Source organism: Pezoporus occidentalis, unplaced genomic scaffold, assembly GCF_034315485.1.
Source record: "Pezoporus occidentalis ecotype Australia unplaced genomic scaffold, CSIRO_AGI_Poc_V1 ctg38, whole genome shotgun sequence".
NCBI lineage: Eukaryota > Metazoa > Chordata > Aves > Psittaciformes > Psittacidae > Pezoporus > Pezoporus occidentalis.
In genome coordinates, this window is record NW_026915702.1 from 6,950,955 (window position 1) to 6,973,001 (window position 22,047).

The 22,047-nt window shown below is 38.9% G+C and overlaps 1 protein-coding gene across 1 annotated transcript in view; it reads right to left on the reverse strand.

Moving 5' to 3' along the window:
- RELN (reelin) overlaps nt 1-22,047 on the reverse strand; it is a 282,373-nt gene that overhangs the window by 194,557 nt on the left and 65,769 nt on the right. Inside the window, exon 3 of the mRNA XM_062632047.1 lies at nt 8,848-8,983. Within this exon, the coding sequence (XP_062488031.1) occupies nt 8,848-8,983 (136 nt within the window). The remainder of the gene's footprint in view (nt 1-8,847; nt 8,984-22,047) is intronic.

Here is a 22,047-nt window from a genome sequence, read left to right on the forward strand (position 1 = left end):
TAAGTAATCACACCCAGTAAGATGAAAGTAGTGTAAAATTTTAATACAGCCATCATAGCCTTTTACCAGGACAATTAAGGCAGATGTAATGACTTGGGAAATGGATGCATCCCTAATTTTGAAAGTCAGTGCTGTGCATCTCTCTTTCAGACTTTCTTACTTCCACGCTGGACAGAAGTTTTCAAAGCACTGTTGTACAGGCTGGCAATAGACACCTGTTAAAATCTGATGGCTCTTGTCAGATGGACCCCATGTGGGCTACTGTCTGAAAGGGCCACACTGTCCCTGGTAGAGGAGGGTGGGCACTCACCTCAGAGTGGCTATGTGCATCTGGTGATGCTGATGCCATTTATCAAGTGGATTTTCAAAAATGGTGCCTTCCAGGCCATAAGAGAAAAAGAGACAAACCAGACATGGTGCATTGGATTCAGGAATGAGTCTTCCCCTGGGGAATCATTCAGGAATGACTTCTGTTTTCCCAGAGGACAAATAGAGCAAGACAGTGGAGAAAAAGGGAAAGAGCTATTAAAAGATTCTTGTTTAAACCTCTCTAATGTTAAGAATGAGAGAAAAAACAAAGCAAGGGAATTAAGTATTTAATTTACCTCTATGTATTTTCTCTTTTAACTGCCTAATAATGATTGTGTTAGAAACCTCTGCATTTGGGGCAGTGTTGACCTCAGGAGACTTGGGCTTTGAAGGACAGAGTTCATGATCATATAAAGATCACAATATGATCACATACAGGCCACTGCACACGAGCAATGTCTGTATTCTGAATGACATCAAAAGAACTGTCATTTATGAATGCTGTAAAGAAAAATCAAAGACAGATACTATCAAATGTTTTCCTAGCACAATTCCATTCTGATGACATTTGTATAACGTATATACAGAGGTTATAGAAGAATTATTATAATTAAATTAAATAATTATAATTAATTAAATTATTTAATGATTTAAATCCTGCCTGACCAATTTGGTGGCCTTCTATGATGGGGCTACGGAACTGATGGACGGGGTAGAGCAGTTGATGTCATCTACCTGGGACTTCTACAAAGCATTTGATGCTGTCCCACACGACATCCTTGTCTCTAAATTGGAGAGACATCAATTTGATGGATGGACCCCTTGGTGGATTTTGGCCGCACGCAAAGAGTTGTGGTCAATGGTTCAATGTCCGGCTGGAGACCAGTAACGAGTGGTGTCCCTCAGGGACTGGTGTTGGGACTGGTCTTGTTCAACATCTGTCAGTGACATGGACAGTTGGAGGGCCATGAGAATGATCAGGGGACTGGAGCACCTCCCATATGAAGATAGGCTGAGAAAGTTGGGGCTGTGCAGCCTGGAGAAGAGAAGGCTGAGTGAAGACCTCATAGCAGCCTTCCAGTATCTGAAGGGGGCCTATAGGGATGCTGGAGAGGGACTCTTCATTAGGGGCTGTAGTGATAGGACAAGGGGTAATGGGTTAAAACTTAAACATGGGAAGTTTAGATTGGATATAAGGAAGAAGTTCTTTACTGTAAGGGTAGTGAGGCACTGGAATGGGTTGCCCAGGGAGGTTGTGAATGCTCCATCCCTGACAGTGTTCAAGGCCAGATTGGACAGAGCCTTGTGTGACATGGTTTAGTGGGAGGTGTCCCTGCCCTTGGCAGGGGGGTTGGAACTAGATGATCTCAAGGTCCTTTCCAACCCTAACTACTCTATGATTCTATGATTCTATAATTTATTATTTATTCTGTAATGTTTTGTATATAATACTATAATGTTTTGTAATTTGTAATTATAAAGCGATTGAATTACATTTACTTCTATATCCACATATAAGAAATATATAAATATTAATAATAGACTTCAGTTTCTCAAACTGAGAGGGATACAACCTATTATTAAGTTAAACAATGATTAGACATCTTAGAGTTCACTCTGTCAGCAAGTTTGAGGTCATGGTCATTCCAAATACTCAAATGCAAATTTTCTCAGTATGTAGGAAGCAAAAGCTGATCTAATGTTTTATATATCTTCAAGTATAAGATTTTTTTCTTATTTGTGTTTAAACTTTTGCTCGAACTGGATGTGGGGAGACCATCATAGCACAGGAAAAGGGAAAGGGTTTTTGTTTTGTCTTATTGGATTTTCACATTCATTGTATCCAAGTTTTCACATTTTATTCACATACATGAAGTCTTGCTGAATAGTACTGCATGTCTACATAATAATTCATAGATGATTCTAGTAAACTCATCCAACAAGGTGATGAAAGTAAGTTAACTTCTGTGAGCAAAATAAAGATGGAGCGTTTTTATGTTTCCTCAGCTGCGCACACAAACAATGCAAAACTTCAAACAAGTAATTCTGAAGGCACGAATTTTAAAAAATACAAAAAGTGTTGTCTGTGCCTTTGATGACAGCATGGACACGCATGATTGCTCTGCTGGAACCAGGCCAGTGCTCAACATCCTGCAGTACTGAGCTCTTCACCAAATTATTTAGTGATAGTCAATTGCAAGAAGCCAAGTACTTCCCAAAGAAGTATGCAGACAATACACTTATCTCAAACTCATTTATGCACTAGACACTTGTTGTATTATTCACTTGAGAGATGGCATTGAAATGATCAGGCTCTCTCAGTCTACCAGGGAGACATTCCAGAACTACAAAGGGCACAGTGTCTGGTTGTACACACTTGTCTGTAGTACCAAAATTTAGTTTCCTGAAGCATCTCTTAAAATTGCACTCTGCCTTTGCCTGTACTCATATTTTTCGGAATTATAAGTTTACCCATACAGAACATTTATTACTCACTTCATTTAATACAGCCATTTCCAACAGAATCCATTTCATTAAGCATGCTTCTTCTAGGTTGTCATTTTGAAAGGTTTATTACTGACCAATTATTAGTAGCCAACAGGTATTTCATTCAGTTCCTCTGTTACACAGGAAAACCTAGTGGAAGCAAACTGCTAGAGTATGTGTAATATTTTTACAGTCTAGTCATGCTTTTAAAATTAAGCCACCTTGAGAAGACAGGAAGAAAGAGCACCTCTTTGAATGAAACAAAGATTTATGTTGCTGCTGAAATAAAGTATGTTCTGAAAAATAACCCTGAGGTTAAATTTCAAAGAAAGAGAAACAAAGTTCAAGAGAGAATTTTAAACACAACTACTGATAACTGAACTGTGGATTGAGAATTGATGATCTCAAGCACAAAAATAATGGGTACATTGCTCAGAAAGGGAAGACAGTAAAAGCTAATCTTTGCTTCTAGAACTGTCAAATGAACATTTGCAAGAAGGGAAGTAATTCTCTCTGTGATTGTTTTATTATTTAGATAGTATCAGTAGAAAATGACTGAATTTCATTTTATTTCATGCAGGAGGTGCCAGAGTCCTATATGGAACCATGCCAAAATCTTAACAGAGTAGCCAAAGGCTGTATTGAGCTGCCTTCTGCTACCATACATTACAAGTACATTATATATTATATTTGTACCATACAAAGTAAAGAAACCATCCTAATATTGTATCATCTTACATTTCTATTCTGGCGTTACACAATGTTGGTGAAAGCAGCATTTTATGCTTTTTGCTCATTTTTTGAATTAAGTTCAACTAACTTATCAATAGAATTTTCATGTGCTTTTATATTTAATAGATGTTCACATACCCATTCTTTCCGGCTTTGTTGGTTCTGCTTTTCTTGTGCCTACACAGCATGAGGACCTTAAAATAGCAAATAGTCAGTTGTCTGTAAGGTTGGAGAAAATGTTAAAAATTGAACATTCCTCTCATTAAAGTGAGCTTTTAGTAGGAGTATCAGATGTCTAAGAGGATATGAGACAACAGGCTCTCCCTCTGACAAGAAAAAAACCTGCAAGATTTTATGAACTTCACAAAGTTGCCTTTTTTATTCATATCTTTTAGCATATTTTAACTGTTCAGCAGCCCACTCATTGCAAATTCTTGACATAGACAAATCTACTGAATGTTGAGGGTGGTGGAGATGAAAAATTAATGTGCATGATTTTGCACGAAGTACTTAATGTTTAGACAGCTGAGTCTGTCTGGGTGGGATTCAGATTTAATAAAACTTAAAATAGGTGCCTTTACAAAGGTCTACATGAGAGCTAGGTAGTTAGTGATCCATTTTGGCCAGTGGAGACTTAGGGTTTGATGCACATGCCTAAATATATCTAAAATAATTTAGCACATCCTAAGGAAACTAGTAGAGCTACAGAAACCCTCCAGACCTGCAGGTACCTCTCTCTAGATGCAGAACTGAATGTCAGGCCCTAGATACCCATCAAACCAGACTGCACCCTGGTAACTCTCAAGGGAGTTACAGGAACACAGCTCAGAGATAAATACCTACCTGGAGATATCTACATATACTATCTCCAGTTGAAAACAGCTAAAAGCCCTTTAGATGAGTGGAAAATAAGGTGCAACGAGCTTCCATCCTCCCTTGTGTTTTTCTTGCTTTGTGGTGAACACTTTTGAATACTCACCATCATGTTACGCTCTGTGCTACAATCTTCTGCTAACAGAGTTTCTGAAAACACAGAATTCCTCACTGGTCATCTCCATTTGCTTTATCACCACACAAAATAGGTGAAGCTCAGACAAAACTCATAGACAGGCTATATCTAATTCTGCACAGTCAGTTGAGTCTATGCTGCTTGAGGTCATACTTAGAGGAGCCACGATGATTCCATGCACGGTGTTTGCATTTCACTGGAAAATTAACAAACTCATAAGATGAAGGAGGTAATCTGGGCACGACATCAAAATGGGACATGAAAGCAGAACCAAGATCTGAATCAAATATTGGCTCATGATTTTCAGAATGTTACACATAATGCTGATTGACAGTACAACAATGCCTCTGCCCAGGGAAGTGGAAAACCAAGCAAAGGAGTAATTTTTCTTCATAGTTCCACTAAACTGGCATAGCAAAAAGGAACAATCACTGATGATTTTTTTTTTTTTTCCACAAGGCAAAATCAGGCAAGTTATAAGCAATATGGAAAAATAAGATGACTGTAACATTGAGCTAACATCAGAACCGCCCTAACTGTAAACAAGGCTTGTATCTTATTTAGTGCCTTTACAACCCTTTGATTCTGCACCAATAAAATATCAGAAATATCCTGCTTTACCCTTACGTTGCAATAAAGAGTAGGAAGAGAATGGTAGAATTTAACTGAAGCAGGGAGCTTCACGGGAACCCAAAGTCAAGTCTGTGCACTATGACACGCTTTTCAACTGACTGCAAACCAGCTGCTATTCATAGCAATAACTAGGATGCAACAAACAAAAATGTATTTCATTGTACAATTCCTTTTCTTTATAAGAAAGGAAGGATAAAAACTTATATGACTATATAATGAAGAGTTGAGTGATTATATATAAATACAAGGGACTTAAAGGACCTTAGTCCTGATAATTGCTATTTTCAGTTTCCTTCCCAGTTTTAATGTCTGTGTGTATTACCATTGTGTATAGAGTAAACAGAATTGTGTATCTGATTTTGAAGATAACCCCCTATATTTCTTTCAAATGAATGAAAAAAAAACCAACCCCAACCAACCCCCAAGCAAACCCTAAACAGTGTTTTAAATGACAGTTTAGTTAAGTGGTTTACCGGGGGAATGTGATTCCTTCAGACAATATAGCCTTTTCCCACCCTGGCTACAGGACAAATATAGCAACCCATGTAATCTTCTTGGATGTTTATTCAAGATTTCTATAATTATTGTCATAGGTTTCCTATAAATGCTTTAAATAGATAACCAAGCCTCTCAATCACAGTCTTTATGTTCGGTAGTGTTTGTACAATATAGTATTTCAAGTTCATACATTTACACTACTGTCAGTTCCTGAAACAGGCTTAAACACATGGGCATGAAAAGACCAGTTCTGGAACAGGGCACTTCAGATTTCCCAGAAAGGAGTTCTATCATTAGGTGATTGCGGGAAAAGGCATACTCTTAGTAAAAAAACACATCTCCTTTCTTGAAAGTTTCTTCCAAGTTTCTTTCAACAGGACAGCTGTCTGCCTCAGCATTCACTCCCAAGCTTTTTTCAGGAGCTGTGCTGGGAACTCTTTGCTCCTGCTTCAGAAGTGATGTGCCTGTGCCCTGCCTCAGCAACCACATCTCTTCTAATTCTGTCTTCACAGGGGGACACCGTCACAAACTATTCCCATTCCCTTTTACCCATTTGCACCATAAGCTGTACTAATTATACGTCAAATAATATAGGATTGTGCTGTTTAGTACTTTCAAAGTCTTCTAAATGCACAGAATTTTAAAATCAGTTGTGATGGGTCACCTCTCTTACGTGGGTCATTAGGCACTTCCTACAGACTAGGGAAGACAGCATTACAGAAGTCCAGTTAATAGAGGGTGTAGTGGATATATGTATAGACACAACCTATACAATAGGGCACAGTAAAGCACCTATTCAATGACTAACAAAAATGTCTGTGTAAGAAAAATACTTATTTTCTGAAGTAAATTCGATGGAAGTCATTCTATTTTCTACAGTAGCTGGAACTTCTGCAATAAACCATTCTGATGGTCAGAACACAACATATTTTTGCAATTTAGGTCAGCTTTATCACTTTTACAAACTAGTAGGTTAAGCCTTCTATAAAACAACAGGCTTAACAACCTAAGATGTAACCCAGCGTGCCACTATTATCCCCCCCCGACAGGCTGAGCTTTAACTAGGTTAGCATGAGCTTAGAGCACAAATTACAAACAGTGAAACCTAGGCTGAAGGATTATGAAGACAGTGTTTTACAAATTTGCAGACAATCAGGGAAATAACTTGTTAGTGTAAAAGAGGGCCTAACATTTTTTGGTGGCAAAGAACATTTACAGATCCTAGCAACTTGCTTAGGAGCCCCTGATGCTCAATACCTGTATAAAAAAGTCCTAAGTTACTGCTAAGAAAACTGTTCTGCAACGAATGATTAATTTCAGCTTTTATTTTTCTCAGCTTATCGAGCAGTATCTGTGGTGAACAACTACTACAGGATTACACTGAGATGTACTACAGGGACACCCGCAGATTTCTGTATTTCCTCTAGAAGCATATTTTATGAAATACTTCTAAATATTTATTTATTAGCCATAATAAGGTATTTTGTCAAAAAAAAAAAATACAAACCAACAAAAAAAAACAATGAGAAAATAAGCAACAGTTTGCACATGATTGGTGTAAAAAAAACGGCCATTGCCTGACTTTGCTAAAGGGGAGGATGGGCTGCCACCATCACTGCCCAAATCTAGTTTCTTATGGGTTCAGTCTTTTTCAGGACTGAGCTCTAGAAAAGCACAGCAAAAAACATGGGTGAAGTGAAAGGGAATTTTGCCTATGACATCTATAGGGTCATGGCTTCCCTCTGTCATGTCTATCCTCCCGGTCAATGTCAGAGCAGGTCAATAGTATGTGCAGTTAAAAAGCAGCCATGCACTGGCCTCTGGGAGATTTGCCTGGTGACCCTCATCCAGTTCCTCCCAAGAAATGTCCAGGGAGATGTATCAACACTGCAAAAATCACACACCAAAGCTAGTGCTAATTAATAACCTTATTACCCATCCCCAGAGAGGTCAAAGACTAATGAGCTGAACTGATCACAGATGTATTGGCAACAAACAACATAGGAAACTATTCCCTATATTGCACTGTTGTTATAGTCTATAAATTCAGGTAACTTTTGTAAATATTCTCAATTTATATGAAACGAAACTTCAATTAAAATTATTTTAATTTATATTAAATTTAAACTAGACTGGTAGTAAGTCTCAAGTGTCAAAAAATCTTGTTTAAGATACTTATTTGGAACAGAGGAGCAGAGACAAAAAAGGTAAAGCCAAACTGTCTGGAAATCAGAGAACTGGGTAAAGGAGTCAGAGTAACACCATACCAAAAAAAAATAGCTTTATTTACTGCAACTTGTGATTTAGTACGCAGGGGAAACAACAGCTCAGGCAAGAAAGTGTAGGCAGCTGGGGAAAAATTGAGGAGGAGGAGGATTAGAGATAAAACGTATTCCTCCTCCTTTCATTTCCTTCAGCTGATGATTATGTTTACCCAAAAATCCTTCAGCCCAGTGTGATCCTGGGCTGAGCCTTCAGAGAGGCTGAGCCTTCCCACTCTTGTCTGAATTTTATCTACAGGACACCAAACTGATATAACTGCATCATTTTGCACATTCTCAGACAGCTATCACCCATAGAGCATCCTTATTCCATGGGGTGAGGCAGTCTGTAAAACCCCTGAGACTGATGGACCCCGAGAGCTGCTGTGTGCCCATACTCCCCAGTGCGAGATTAGATGTCTCAGCCCTGTTAGTTTCATGGGTATCAAGGGAAGACAGTTTTGGTGTCTGCACCCAGATTGCTATTATACATATGTGTACCTCCACGCTACAAATTACAGTCAAGAATAAATTCATATCTCTGCTACATATGTTCTGCACACAGCTGAACGGCTAAGGATTTTACAACATCACCATTTCTGAAGAGGTGCATTATGGCTTATACAAACAGGGAATTACAGATTGGATTTCCAAAACTGTTCAGTGCTGACATAACTCTGTTTCCACTGAAATCAATGATGAACCTTCCATAAACTTGCCAAGATAGGCAAGCATTCACTGCCTGAGAAAATATGCCTTTAATTTCAATTAAATGGGAATTAGCAGTTGTAGTAATATTTGTATTTGTATAGATGCATTTGTCAGCAGTACAAAACCATGGTCCTAATGCAAGCAGGTTAGACCATTTCATTAGCTCCAAAGTGATTATCTACTCATAGGCTTTCTGTGTATACGTACATGAAGTTGACACAGCCCGTCCCCGCAGGTGGAGCAATCCAAACAAAACTGAGGTTTGTAGTCGGGAGATGGCTCACGTGCGACGCAACCACACTGCACATGAACTGGTTTCCAAACTGGTGGTCAGACATAATTCCTACAAGACAGACACAGGGGAAATAAACAGTAACACGTTTTAATGGCTCATTGCAAGGTGCTAACAGACCGAGAAATACATCTGCCATGTGTTTCATCATGGCAACACACCGTGGAGTGAAACATCATGGAGTGAAATATCATGGAGCGAAACATCATGGAGCGAAACATCATGGAGCGAAAAAAACCCAAGACTATGTCGCTGAGTAATTAGAATTAATGCCAGTGAAAACACTGGAGCTGGCCTTTGCTTGAGCCAAGGCTGCCTTTGTATTTATTAGGAGGCTCCATGTATTTATTATTGTTATTCTTCATGAGACCAACACCAGAGGAATTATTTACATTTTCAAAGGAAGAGCTGGATTGCAGGTGCTGTAAATCAATATTATTCTATTACCTGATTTACACCCATTAAGATATAAAAGACAATAAATCTTGAAGGGAAATATATTATGATTTAATATTTAAAATTAATCTTTTAGAGAAAGGTGTATTCTTTTAGTAGACAGACACAGGTATCTGGAAAAAAAAAAACCAGCAGTTGAGCTTTGGTTCATGAACTCTTCTAATCTGAAATAAAAGCAGCAACCTTCAGCAGTTTTACCAGTATACATTCCTTTGATTTTTTGAATCAGCCTCTAATACATGGATGAATGTAAATGTCATCTATTTACGCCTCCTTCAGAAATTCACTGCAGTTCATCATTAGACAAAAGAACTGCATTTTTTTGACAAAACACACCAATATCAGACAGTAACCTTCTCCCCCTCAGAGCCCTTTTGTGGTTTTCTACAAATAAAGGCAAACCATTCTTTGTTTAACACCCTTTAGCTAAAAGTAAGGCAATCTCAAATGGATTACTACACCTTTAATCCTAGTACATTCAACAGTAAATGTTGAAATATTCTCTTGAACGCACTTATCAGAAGGAAATGCCTTGTTCCAGGTTCAGAAAATACTGATGGGGGCTGAAACACTGTTTATAGGATCAAGAGGAAAAACAAATGGTAGTAGGTACCTCCATGTTCAACAAGGTCACTGTTAGCTATTAGGTGATTGTGTCTCAGAAAGTTTATAGTGGCTGGTATTTCTTATATTTACTTGTTTCAATTCAAACAACAACATAGAAATAAAACCCTCTACAACTATTTTTGATGGTAATTCTGTAATGCAAAGCCAGAAATGTCTCTTAACCCCTGACAGATCCAGAGGTGGAAGGAGTTTGCAAGTGAGATTTCCACCAAGAAGGTGGACAAATCCTTCTTAATGCAAACACGCTGCTCCACATGATGCCTCTTCAGGGACTGCCATGGCAGCAGCATGTTGTTCCAGGGAGGGGGCGTCTCACAAGCAAACCATTCACTATATTATAGATCAGAAGCAACCTCTGAAATCCCGTTCAGGTACTGATGAGAAACACGGACTATAGCTCAGTGTTACCTGTTATTTATCCTGAGGACTGTTAAATTCAAAACCGCCTTCAATTTTTGGGGGTAAGAAAGGACATCACAGTGAGTTAAGGAACCTACCCCAGGAACACAAAGAGGCAGCGGATGATGGCAGTGATACTGTATCTTTTACAAGTGACCACAACCTTCTCACTCAGGCTTTTTCAGTTAGGTCCCCACTGAAGTATATGTGTGAGGTTTTCCATAATTTGCACAGTTACACCTTTCAGCTCAAATCCCCAAGCAATGCTAACGCCCATTGGGTCAGAACGGTCACAAAGAAAGCTCAGGCTCCCCAGGCAGCAGCTTCTTTTCTGGGGATCAGTAGAGGGAAATACAGGGAGGTAGTACTTTCCTGACTCTTGTTTATTGCAAGACAATAGATGCAGATGAGGTCTGGCCACCTCTTGCCATACTGTGCTGCCATTTTAAGTACAGTATTATTCACATTCCTTGGCTGATTGGGAGGGGTTGCATTAACATGCTCAAAGAAACTCACTTGACTGGAGCCAAAGTCACTGCCCCAGTCTCACTGTTGAAGTCTATCCAGTGGTGCCTTGCTGAGACAGATGTACCCAATAATATGTCCAGAGAGGTCACTTGCTGGGTAAGTGGTATTTAGGCAATTAGACTTTGCTGAGGGTGAAAGGTGGCAAGCCTGATTCTTTCTCAAAGTTGTGGGTCTTCTCCCTCTCTCTTTGAAGTTTGTGCTCAAGCCAGTGACTTCAGTGATGTGGGCTTTGGTCTCTGGGAATGATGTGGAGCACCAGCTCTCATCTATCATCATCTCTGGCTGCATAGTGGGAAACAGAGTGAGCCACAGGCTTTATCAGGTTAATTAAATAACAGATGCTGTTATTTAAGGAACAACCCTTCAGTTTGAAGAAACCCCCCTTTCTCTAGAGCCAGCCAAATGCAAGAGAAGACAAAGACTGCCTTACCACCTCCCCCAGCCGGGGAACAGGCACATCAGCTTGGGAAATGTGACCGCTTCCCTCCTTGGCAGCAACTTGCGAGTTAATGAATTCCCTAGGTTTCAGGCAGTAGACTGCAAAAATGTGTCTTATACATCAAACACATACAACATCTGTGGGGAATTTCTTTTTCCTTTGATTTACAGTTTAAAAAAAGAACAATTTTGCAGTGACTAGAATAAATCCTAAACAATGAAGAAAACAACTCATTCAAATTTCTGCAGAAAAAAAGTCAATGAATTGCACAGCGAATATTCAAAGTCCAGTTTTATAATTCTACCACCATTTTTTTCTTTATATTTTACTAAAAATATATTTTGATAATTTTTACAGCTTTCCTCATCTGCTGGACCTTTATTGGGTTCATCAACATCATTTTGGAGTTCAGAACCTTCAGGACATTTCACATTAATTAAGTACTGACATTTCAGTGAGTGAGAGAGTGATATCAAAAAAACCATTTTTGATGCTTAAACCCCAAGTTTGCTACTGAAAAGGTGAACATAAAAAAAATAGCAAAAATGCCAAAAATGGAGCAATGCAATCAATACTAAGAACTCACTAAATTAAGGAAGAATGTAAATTACATTCTAAAGAATGTAATTCTAAAGAATGTAATTTCCCTTCTTGCTTCCAGTCTTTTGCAGTACCCAAGCAAGTTGCTTCCAAAACTGAATGTTTACCCTGTAACAAATCAAACGATAAATATGAATCAGCATTCTGCTGCAAAAAAAAAAAAAAAAAATGACATTGATACAAGACATTGTATTATATCTGATTATATCACAGCTCTCAGAACAAAATTGTTCCCTGCATGAACCTCAGACAGCTTCAAATACAGAGCGTGCCTTCTTTAAGGTGCTCGGCTCTAGTCAACACTGTTTTACAAACGTTCCCTCTCATGTCTGTTGACCAGTGCAATCATGTGTGTTCAAGTCTAGTGTTCACTAAAATAATAATCTTAAGGTAAAGTTTTAAGATTTGTCTTTCTAAAACTATAAACACTTCTGCAAATAATCAGGTGTTTCCATGTGAGTTACTGAATACTGAAATGTTCAAAGGTTTGTGACAGCTACACATCCACAGCTCTAAAACATGCTACATGCAAAAATGCCCTGAGCATCTCTCTGAACTCCTATTCTCCTTGTTTTTTACAGTGTGCAGTCAGCACACTGATGTGTTTCAGACATTTGCACTTTCTAGATTCTCCATCCCTTAAAATTTCTGAGGCTTTTACAGTCTCGGTATAATCATATAAATCCCAGACATGCTTTGTACCTGTCAACAACTGCTGGGAGAGACACTAGACATGGTCCGTCCCTCTTGAGATTTAACTCAGCAAGTGCTATTATTGGGTAAACCTTTTTGAATGTGCTTAGCTCTATTCAGCACTATCATTACTGAATCAAAGAACGTCTATATGAAGAGATTTCAAGAGATAGATTAAATACAATAAATTCAGAAATCCCAGGATAGAGAAAAAATATCGCATGAAAAATACTTGGTAAAGTCAGATGACAAATACATAGCTTCGATCTTTACATGTTAATGATAATCAGAATTACTGCAAGGAAATATTCTGCCTCTTTTTTAAGGTGGCATACCGGAAGATGAACGAGATGTAAAGATGCTGGTTCAAGTGGTCCATAAATGGCTAAGCACAAGTGCGGTTCCACAGCTCCTCTCTACTATCACCTTGTTGTATAGCTTCTCCAAAAGGGAGAGCTATAGAAGATAGGAACTATTCTCCCAACTGTGCCCCCAGAAGCCAAAAGATTATCTTTTCTAACGGTAGAGCTTAGAAATCATCTAATGTGGCAGATAAATATAATAAGATTCACATCATTTTCTGCTTTCTAAGTCTGAGAAATGTGGACCTGTAATACTCCTGACTTGCAACACGACAAATCCTTACATATCCTTCTTAGGAAACAGTTTCCTATATCAGAACTTCATACAAAAAGCTCTGCGTGTCAAGATCCTTGGTAAAGCATTTATTGAGGCTGTCTTAACAGACTTTGCAACACTGAACCAGTTGTGAGGTAGTCTACCACTTCCCGTTTATTATATGAAAAGAGTATAATATTAAGGGAGAGGGTTAATGTTAAATACAGGTGTAAAATGAATGACAGCATCTTTGTTTTGCTGCCTCTAAACTGATTATCTGTTATATGTTTCCATTTTCAAAGTTATGCAGGAGTAACAGCAAAATGCCAAACATAAAATATTGATGAAATACCAAGAAAACAAAGCTGTAAGCAACCAAATCACTCTAGGATCTTTGGGAGAGTCATCATTCCTGATTAGTAGATATTACATTTAAGTAAGAAACAGACACCTTCAAGTTAGATTTTCCATTATGTAAAAATGAAGTACCTAGTCCTAGAAATAGTTTTTTCCTATAGGAAACAGAGCTGGAGACCTATGTTTGCTACACAGGCTGTAGCATCTCAAAGGGTGATCCATAAACGCACAAGCTAAGCATTAGTTTTGCTTAGTGTCACAAAGCAGGGAGTGATGTAATCTGGACTGTGCCAGAATACACCTCCCATGCTGAATCCCACGCTAAACTGGCCAAAGCAGAATCTGCAGCTTGCTTCTCCCATGCAGTACCAGGGATTTGATCTGAGAGGGCAATCCTTTTTTTTCCAAAATGGAAAGATGCTGGTAGTTAAATTTTTTATAATGATCTGTCATTTAAAGCAATCACTTTGCCAGAGAGCTTATGCCCATAGTCTCTTCTTCCCAGAAGCACATGGTCTGTATGAAGTTGAAAATTAACTGTATATAGAGGTCCCCCCACTCTCCTGTTGCATATAAGACCGCAATATACAGATGCAAGTGTGCTGGGACAAGTGACACAGCTTGGTGGCTAGTAGCAAGGAGCCTGACTTTTTTAGTAAAGTCCCATTGGACAAGTCTCCAGGACCACTGCAGGAACAGGGCTCTCCTGCAAGTTAAGAGAAAATCATGTGCCTCTCTACAGCACTTGAGTGAGCAACAGAGGCTGCGGCACAGTTGGGCAGGTAGATGGCAAGACCTGAATTCACAGAAATCCAAGTGCAGGTCCTAAGGAAGTTTTTAGGCTAAAATCTATTCAATGAATGAATGTAGACACCAAGTGCATTTTACAGCTGCTGAAGCCGCAGCTTACAGAACACATTTTCAGGGCTAGGCACCCCTTTGTTCTAGGTCTCTTTGGATTTTTAAAGGACCTTTTTGATCCTGGCTGAACACCTCTCTGCTGAAGGAAAGTGGTGAATGAATTTCTTTCTTTGCTTTGCTTGTGTGCAGCTTTTGCTTTACCTGTTAAAAGTGTCTTTATCTCAACCCATTCTCTTCCCTGCCCCACTGGAGGGAAAGTGAACTATTGGCTGTGTGGGTTTGAGTTGCCAGCTGGGGTTAACCACTACAAAATGAAATACATGTTTTCCCTGAATCCTATAGCGAGTGAAATAATGGTTTATTTTAGTTACTGGAAGAATATTGAAGCAACATCCTAAAACATGATCGACCCTTTTCAGGACTCTGAAATGTAAGTCTTAAAACTCTTTAGAAAACCAGTGGTAGGAAGAAAATCAAATTTCTTTGTGCTAAAAACCAACCAAACAAACAAAAAACCCAAACAAACATGTTTAAGAAAAGCATCAGTAGTCCGTGTTAAAAAGGACTGTTAGGAGTAAAGAAATATGTGGAGATGGTAGCTACAATTTATAAAACACAAACACAAATGTATATTTACGAGCTTACGCAGTTTCTACTCAAAGTAGCTGCCTGAAGGCAATTGAACTACCACTGTAAGTTCCTTTCAAACTGAGTAAAGGTGCAGAATCTGGCCCTAAGTGAACTGCATCCACCTAGCTAAAATATGCTGTTGCTGATTGATTTTGGGGGGGATGAATTCATTCTGCTTCACAGGAAAAACACATCTCTTTTGATAGAATGTAACAGACTGCTAAAGCACTTGGTGGCCTTTGTGATCAATTAAGGGTCAGGATGGTTTGATAAATAATTAAATAGCATGAGGAAAGAAAAGACCAGCAACTGTCAGATACATTCTACCACTCGGCAATATATCACCTTTATCTTTCTTGAAGTCATGTGTTTGTTTCACTATTATTATTACTGCTTCATTATTAAATAATATATCATCTCAGCATATGCAGTGTTGGGGAATATAACACCCACAGGCTAATAAGAATAGTAGAAAAAGAATGGATAAGTGTATAACAACTTAATAAAGTCTCACTAAAATCCATAACTCTTTTTGTGGTCAAGAGATAAATAGAGCCTGAATACCACAATCTGATTCCTGGGGGAAAACTGCTGTGCTGAAGTGACTCAGACCTGGGACAAGAAGTATGGTGTTTATAACCTTTTACTATGTATATAAAATTTAAATGTGTTTTCTTTTTAGTTCTGAAAACAACAAGTTAGTCCAGATTCACATTTGAATTACATTCACAATTTGGGATCCAGGTATTCAGCAGATCAGATTAGGGCATTTAGGGGATACAAAGAGCAGTGGTTTATGTTCACATGTCTTTTAACACTTACTGAAGCAAGCACTTCACGAGTAACACTGGTTTGCAGGAAAAAAATGTTCAGATTTATGAAAATTTGCTCGGAAAGAAGATTTTTTTTTTTGCTTAATTTTCTTATAATGTTCTACTTTTAACGGATTGTTAATCAAAACTTTGGAGCCGCTTTTTGTTAGAAACCACTTAGGGGTATAATTTCATCTCAGGGATTTATGAGTCCCAGTCTCATTACACCTAACAGGAGCTACACATATGGAAATTGTGGTGCACAGGGAGGAGAATATCCCCTTTCATTTGCATAATTCCCCAAGACACTGAATGAGCCCCTTGTGTAATGTGCGATATGGCTGCTTGAGTCAGGGGGATGGGAATGGTGAGACCCTGGCCTGCAGTGTGCTGTGGTTTTAGGGTGGCCATTGTCAGGGTGGATGAGGGGACAATTTACAGCCGAAGTCTAAGTGCTCCATAGAGAGCAACATGGTATTAAGTGCTCCAAGGCAAGTAGATTTAGTAACAGTAAACAGGGACCAGCAGTAATATAAATAGAAAATGCTAATAAGTTACTGTGTTGCTGAAATATAGAAGAAAAAAATCTCTTTCAAAGGCTTGAGCCAAAATCTATTTTAAATATTTTCCCAACAGCCCCATCATGTTTTATAATAGCAACTTTTCTGTTTTTCTTTATAGAAACCTATTAGGCTGATACCTTCATTCTGTACTAGATATTCAGAGGTCTATTTTAGCAATGTATTCCAGTTTACTCTTCTGCAGAAAAGCAGCTGTCCCTGGTTTGCATCCCCCTTTTTTTTTCCCCCCTGTTATTGCATTTGGTTGGTGTCTCATCCATATGAGCAACTCTTGTACAACTTCCCCAAAATACCATATTGTTCTGAATCTTTACACTTTGCAAACCTTAATATGGGTCTCAGGAGCCAAACATCAGAGACACCACTTGATAGGTTTTGTACCAATGACAAATGTGACAAAGGACTACCCTGTTATCATGCCAGACATCTGCTCCCACCAGACTCATTCTGAAGGCCAGCAGTAACCACATCCTTCTCCCTACAGCAGTGACAATTCACCAAGGCAGCACTGGTGTCCCTGGAATTTCCCCAGACTTGCTTTGGTGGAGGTGAAAAGGTGAAATTGCAAGCCAGCAGTTTTAACTGACAAAACCATACTGATCTGCTCACTTGAAGAAAGCCATGAACCAACCAAACCTCTTTGCTTACCAGAGCAAGTAACATCATGCAAAGCATCGCTGTGCAAGACCTAGAAAACTAGACAGCCCAATAAAAATGTAACTGCCCATACTCATCTATAACACACATACATACATCCTGATTGCAGCTACACAGCATCCTTTCCAAAGCAGTAGCTTCCAAAAAAAATCTTTAATGAACTAATCTTCACCCCAGGCTGTGCTGGGCTGCATGGTTTGCATTCTGACAGCACCCTTCTCTGGCTATACTGATGCTGGTGACACATCCCGATATCCTGTTTGCTCTTCAATAGCCTAGTATGACTAATTGGGATAATGGCTTCATGGCTTTACCTACAAAACCCTAAATCTCTCTTTAATTTATTTTAAATGAACTTAATGGTTTCTGGCAGGAGTCTGCCTTGTAATGCATTTCCTCTATTTTGATCCTTTGCCCGCAGACGTATTTTGCATTTGCCTGCATTGCTGTCACTGCCTCAAGTCACTGAAGGACACACTCAGTGCTTGATATCTTCTTTGCACTTGCACTGTCCCTAATTACACTTTATATCTCTGTTATCAACAATATTAGTGAACTCTGATGTTCTAAAATTGCTAGTTTCCTCCAAACCAAATTAAGTCAGTCAAACCAATCAGTAAGAATATACGAAACCAGAGGGACTACAATGGAAATCTTTTTCCAGACAGAGTATTTATTATTTACACACATCTCTTTCTGTTTTGGAGTAATGTTATGTGAGTTATTCTGTTCTAGTCCCCAATTCCTTATCTCAGATGATCTGAAAGTCAATTTGAAACCATGCATTATGAACAGATGCCACAGTGTGTCCCTCACCAGTGTTGGCTGCAAAATCTCCACAGAACTGGTGACAGGAGGCAGTTTCTACCCAAAGCAGCAGTCTAGAGATGTTCCAGGTGTCCTGATCCCCTCCCCAAGGCTTGGTTTGCAGCAGCCTCAGCAATGCCCACATTCAGGTGCGCTGTGTAAGGCTGAAATGACCTGTGGCATTGGCCAGTACCAGAGCCTCTGGGAGATTTTGGGGGCAGCGGTGTCTCATAAAAGCCTTTCCTATCTGCTCAGGAAAGACTGCATGCAGGAGCTACACATGAAAGTAACGGCAATGACACCAGGGGTGCGCACAGGGGGAAGAGAGGCAGTTTTGATGTACAGGTACACATAAAGCTGGAGTTTGAAAACCGAAGTGTTTCCCTGCTACACACTTCTCACACTATCTTTCATCACCGAATAAAAAGTATCAGCTGTGATTTGCAGACTTCTGTGGTATTTTTGGCAAAAAAGAAAAATCCCTTTTCTACAAACACCCAAACAGTTGCTGTAATTTATTTTTTTGCGACTTTAACAACAGAAAACTGGAACTTGGTCACTGCGAAGTCTGCCAGTTGTTCCCTTTACCTTGTGAAATGGACAATCATTTACTTTGCCTCCTGTTCCATCTTAAATAATTCAATAGTCCCACTGTTGGCAACTTCATACTGCATCTCCCCCACTGAGCAGCAACGGATTATAATGTTGAGAGTATTTCACTAAGCAGCTACTAAAGAGCAGCATGCCCAGCAGTCTGAATTTCTGCCCACTAAAAGCAGAATGGTATCATCAAAAAGAAAACTCCTCAGAAAACACGTTACCAGCTAATCAACATGAACAGCAGCAAAACTTTCAGGAAACAAAAGCTAAATACAAAACTAAAATAAGCAAGAATAATCACAGCCAACAAGCCCAGAGGGAGAGCAAATTATTTTGCTCATTCATTTCCATATTACTACTTTTAACTCTAGCAAGAAAAACATCACTCATGAGAAAAAATCTGGTGCATTGCCCCCCAGCCATATGGTATATATTAAGACATACATACCACAGACAGATAATTGTAACACCGCACTTTTATTTCTATCTGACAACACATACTGTCAGCTGAGAGTCACAAGCAGAGAACAAAGTAATTTTTCATTTCATTCCTTTGCCTGAAATTTACTCCTTCTAGAGAAAACATTACCAATCCTAAATATGCAAGAGCACTTCCAGATCAGATATAAAAAGGCAAATAAAAGCAAGCAAACAAGAACAGCAACCCCCTTGTAAACTATCAGTCAACACAAACAGTAATTCGGGGGAAAAGACTGCTGCTACTGAAGCCTTTGTCCTCCAAAGAGCACCTTATGACTAAATATTAAAGGCTAATCTTCTGCATCCCATTTCATAGGATCTTAAAATATTGTCCTGGGAGTTCTGTAATGAAGCTGCTGCTGAGTCAGTGCAGCAGCAGGGCTGAGCTGTATCGCCAGGACCAATGCATGCCACTCCATGGACCTGGGCAAGCTGCAGCTCTTTCTCTGGTTCACATCCTATGCATTTATGGGAATAAAAATTAAAATATAAACCAACATTTACATCTGAAACCTAATCAATGTTCATGTGATAGCAGCTAATGCCACAATGTGTGCGAAAACTATGCCTGCTCAGAAATAGTGTGCTAGGGTCCTCCAGTACACTGACCCACAGCTTTGCTGGAAAGAAGAAACCTTTATCCAGACCTATGGCAGTATGAGTACAAACCCCATCAAATGATCACCTGTAAGAGGTCTGAGTTGCATTTCAGGATCTGGGGCAGAAGTGGGAAAAACCATTTGGGCTGTGAAAAGCAGGGGGTGAGTGGGAGCAGAGCACCCTTAGTGCTCGTGCTGCGGTACTTAGGACTAGATGATAATCTTAAAACTTGCTTAATTCAGTTCCTTGAATGAGCACTTCTTAGCTGAAAGCCTGCCTTTCTGAGCAAACAACCTCCACTGTAACTGTAGTGCAATAAATGTTCCAAGATTTTGCTGCAGTTTTAAAAAGGGTTTAAAGAATACAGTAAGTCACGGTAACACCCAAGAGACTTACTCTAGGGAGCATCAGTCCTATTAACATATAAAAAGAAGGCTAAAAATATGAAGATCAAAACATGGCTTTGCTTTTTGACCTGCTAATCTGCCATTAACAAGAAAAATATCTCAAAGAGCTGCATTCCTACAGTGAATTTCTCCTGTTCGCTATTGTTTTGCAATCTGATGAAATCAATAGGAAAGTGTGTCACAAAGGAAGAAATCTGACTTTTCATCTCTAAGACTCAACTACATGTGTTCTTCTTTAAGGCAGATTAACCCTTCAGAAAATGAGCAGGTTTCCTAATTTGCATTCATCTCAGCCTTGCCATGTATGTTAATTGATTTTTTTTCCCACTAGGACTTCCAGATAGTTTGAAGTTGTAACTTTGCTGTCTCACACTATAACATCAGCTCTTAGAAATACCAGCCCTTCTTCACATGTTTGTGTTCTCTGTTCTGATACTGATGCTTTTCTTGGAAGGCATCTATTAATTTATGAATGGAGTTAGTGCTTCTGAATCTTGTTCCCCCCGTTGATAGAAAAGCTAGTATACAAGAGGATAATTCTGATAAATAATGTACTTGCAAAATCCAAGTAGATTAGGGAGTTTCCAACTCATTACAAATAGAGCCTAAGTATGCCAGACAGCTTGATCTGGGAAAAAAAGGGGGAGTCTAAAGCTGGCTAACAGAGTATTATTTAGTGCAATGTCCAAATCATCACTGAGGAAGGAGACTGTGTTGCATAAACTGCTTCTTGGGTGGACTGAAGCCGACCTTCCAAGTTAATCCAAAAGGCGACAGAGCCATTCTGGAGTGAGGCTGAATAGAGCACCATAGTGGCCTCCTGGGGAAGTTGCTCTGTGCCTAAAAGTGAGCAAAGACATGGAGGAGTGGGGAATGCCCCTGTGTCCTGCTTCCCCCGTAAGTATTCATGGTAGAACATTTGTAATCACTAATTGTGGCTGTAATGAATGACGATATTTTCCATACTTATAATACTGCCTAGTCTTTATTTTGCAGTTTATCTCAAGGAATCACCATATTTCACTTTGAAATAATTTGCATAATCCATTTCCCATCTATTTTGCATGCAGGATGTCCCAGCAATATGTCTAAAACTCAAGGGCTGCTGATACTCTTCATACAGGTGTATATGGATTTGTTTTTTTTTTTAGCGATATGCAGGTTATTGTTACTTATACAGCCCTATGCAGTGAAGTATGGAGTACAGATAGCTATTCGGAAATTACATCTAGGCTTAAAATAGCCATATTTTGATAACCATAGAGAAATAATAACAATGGAAAGACCAAACCCATGCATCTTTCAACTTTTCAATACTTCTTTTTTCCTTGTCCCTTCTTAAATCATACATTCAAGAGATTTTTATTTTTTTTATAGCAAATAAAAGAAATAAAGCGTTTTATCACAGGCAAATACACAGACCATCACACCTAAGCCCAGATCTGTCCAACCCACATCGACAACTTATACCACTTGAACTACCTTACTATTAATTTTGGCTATGCTGAAGTCACTTCTCTGAATAATTAGACTCATGTGGGCATCTCCAAATCAGCTTTCAGCTGCTTAAATCAGCTACTTTTAAGAATATATATAAAGTTGTAAAACTTTAGTAAAAATTTAAGTAAATACTTGAGCCTATATATAGAGAGAGTAAATATATAAGTAAAAAGTAAATACTTGAGCCTATATATAAATATTTGCCCCTGATAACTCCCACAGGTACGGTCCAGACCACTTGAACCTCTACTTCAGATGCTTAATGAGCGAGTCCTCACATCGTAAACAATTACACTCCTTTTATAAACAACATGGAGAGATAGGCGCCTGTGATGGGCTCCAGAGAAGGCTACCTATAACTTGCGTCCTATTCAGTTGCACGAAAATTTCAAGAATTGCCTGATAATAATAATTATGGAGCACATAAAACATATAAACATATCTAGAAATTAATATATGCAAC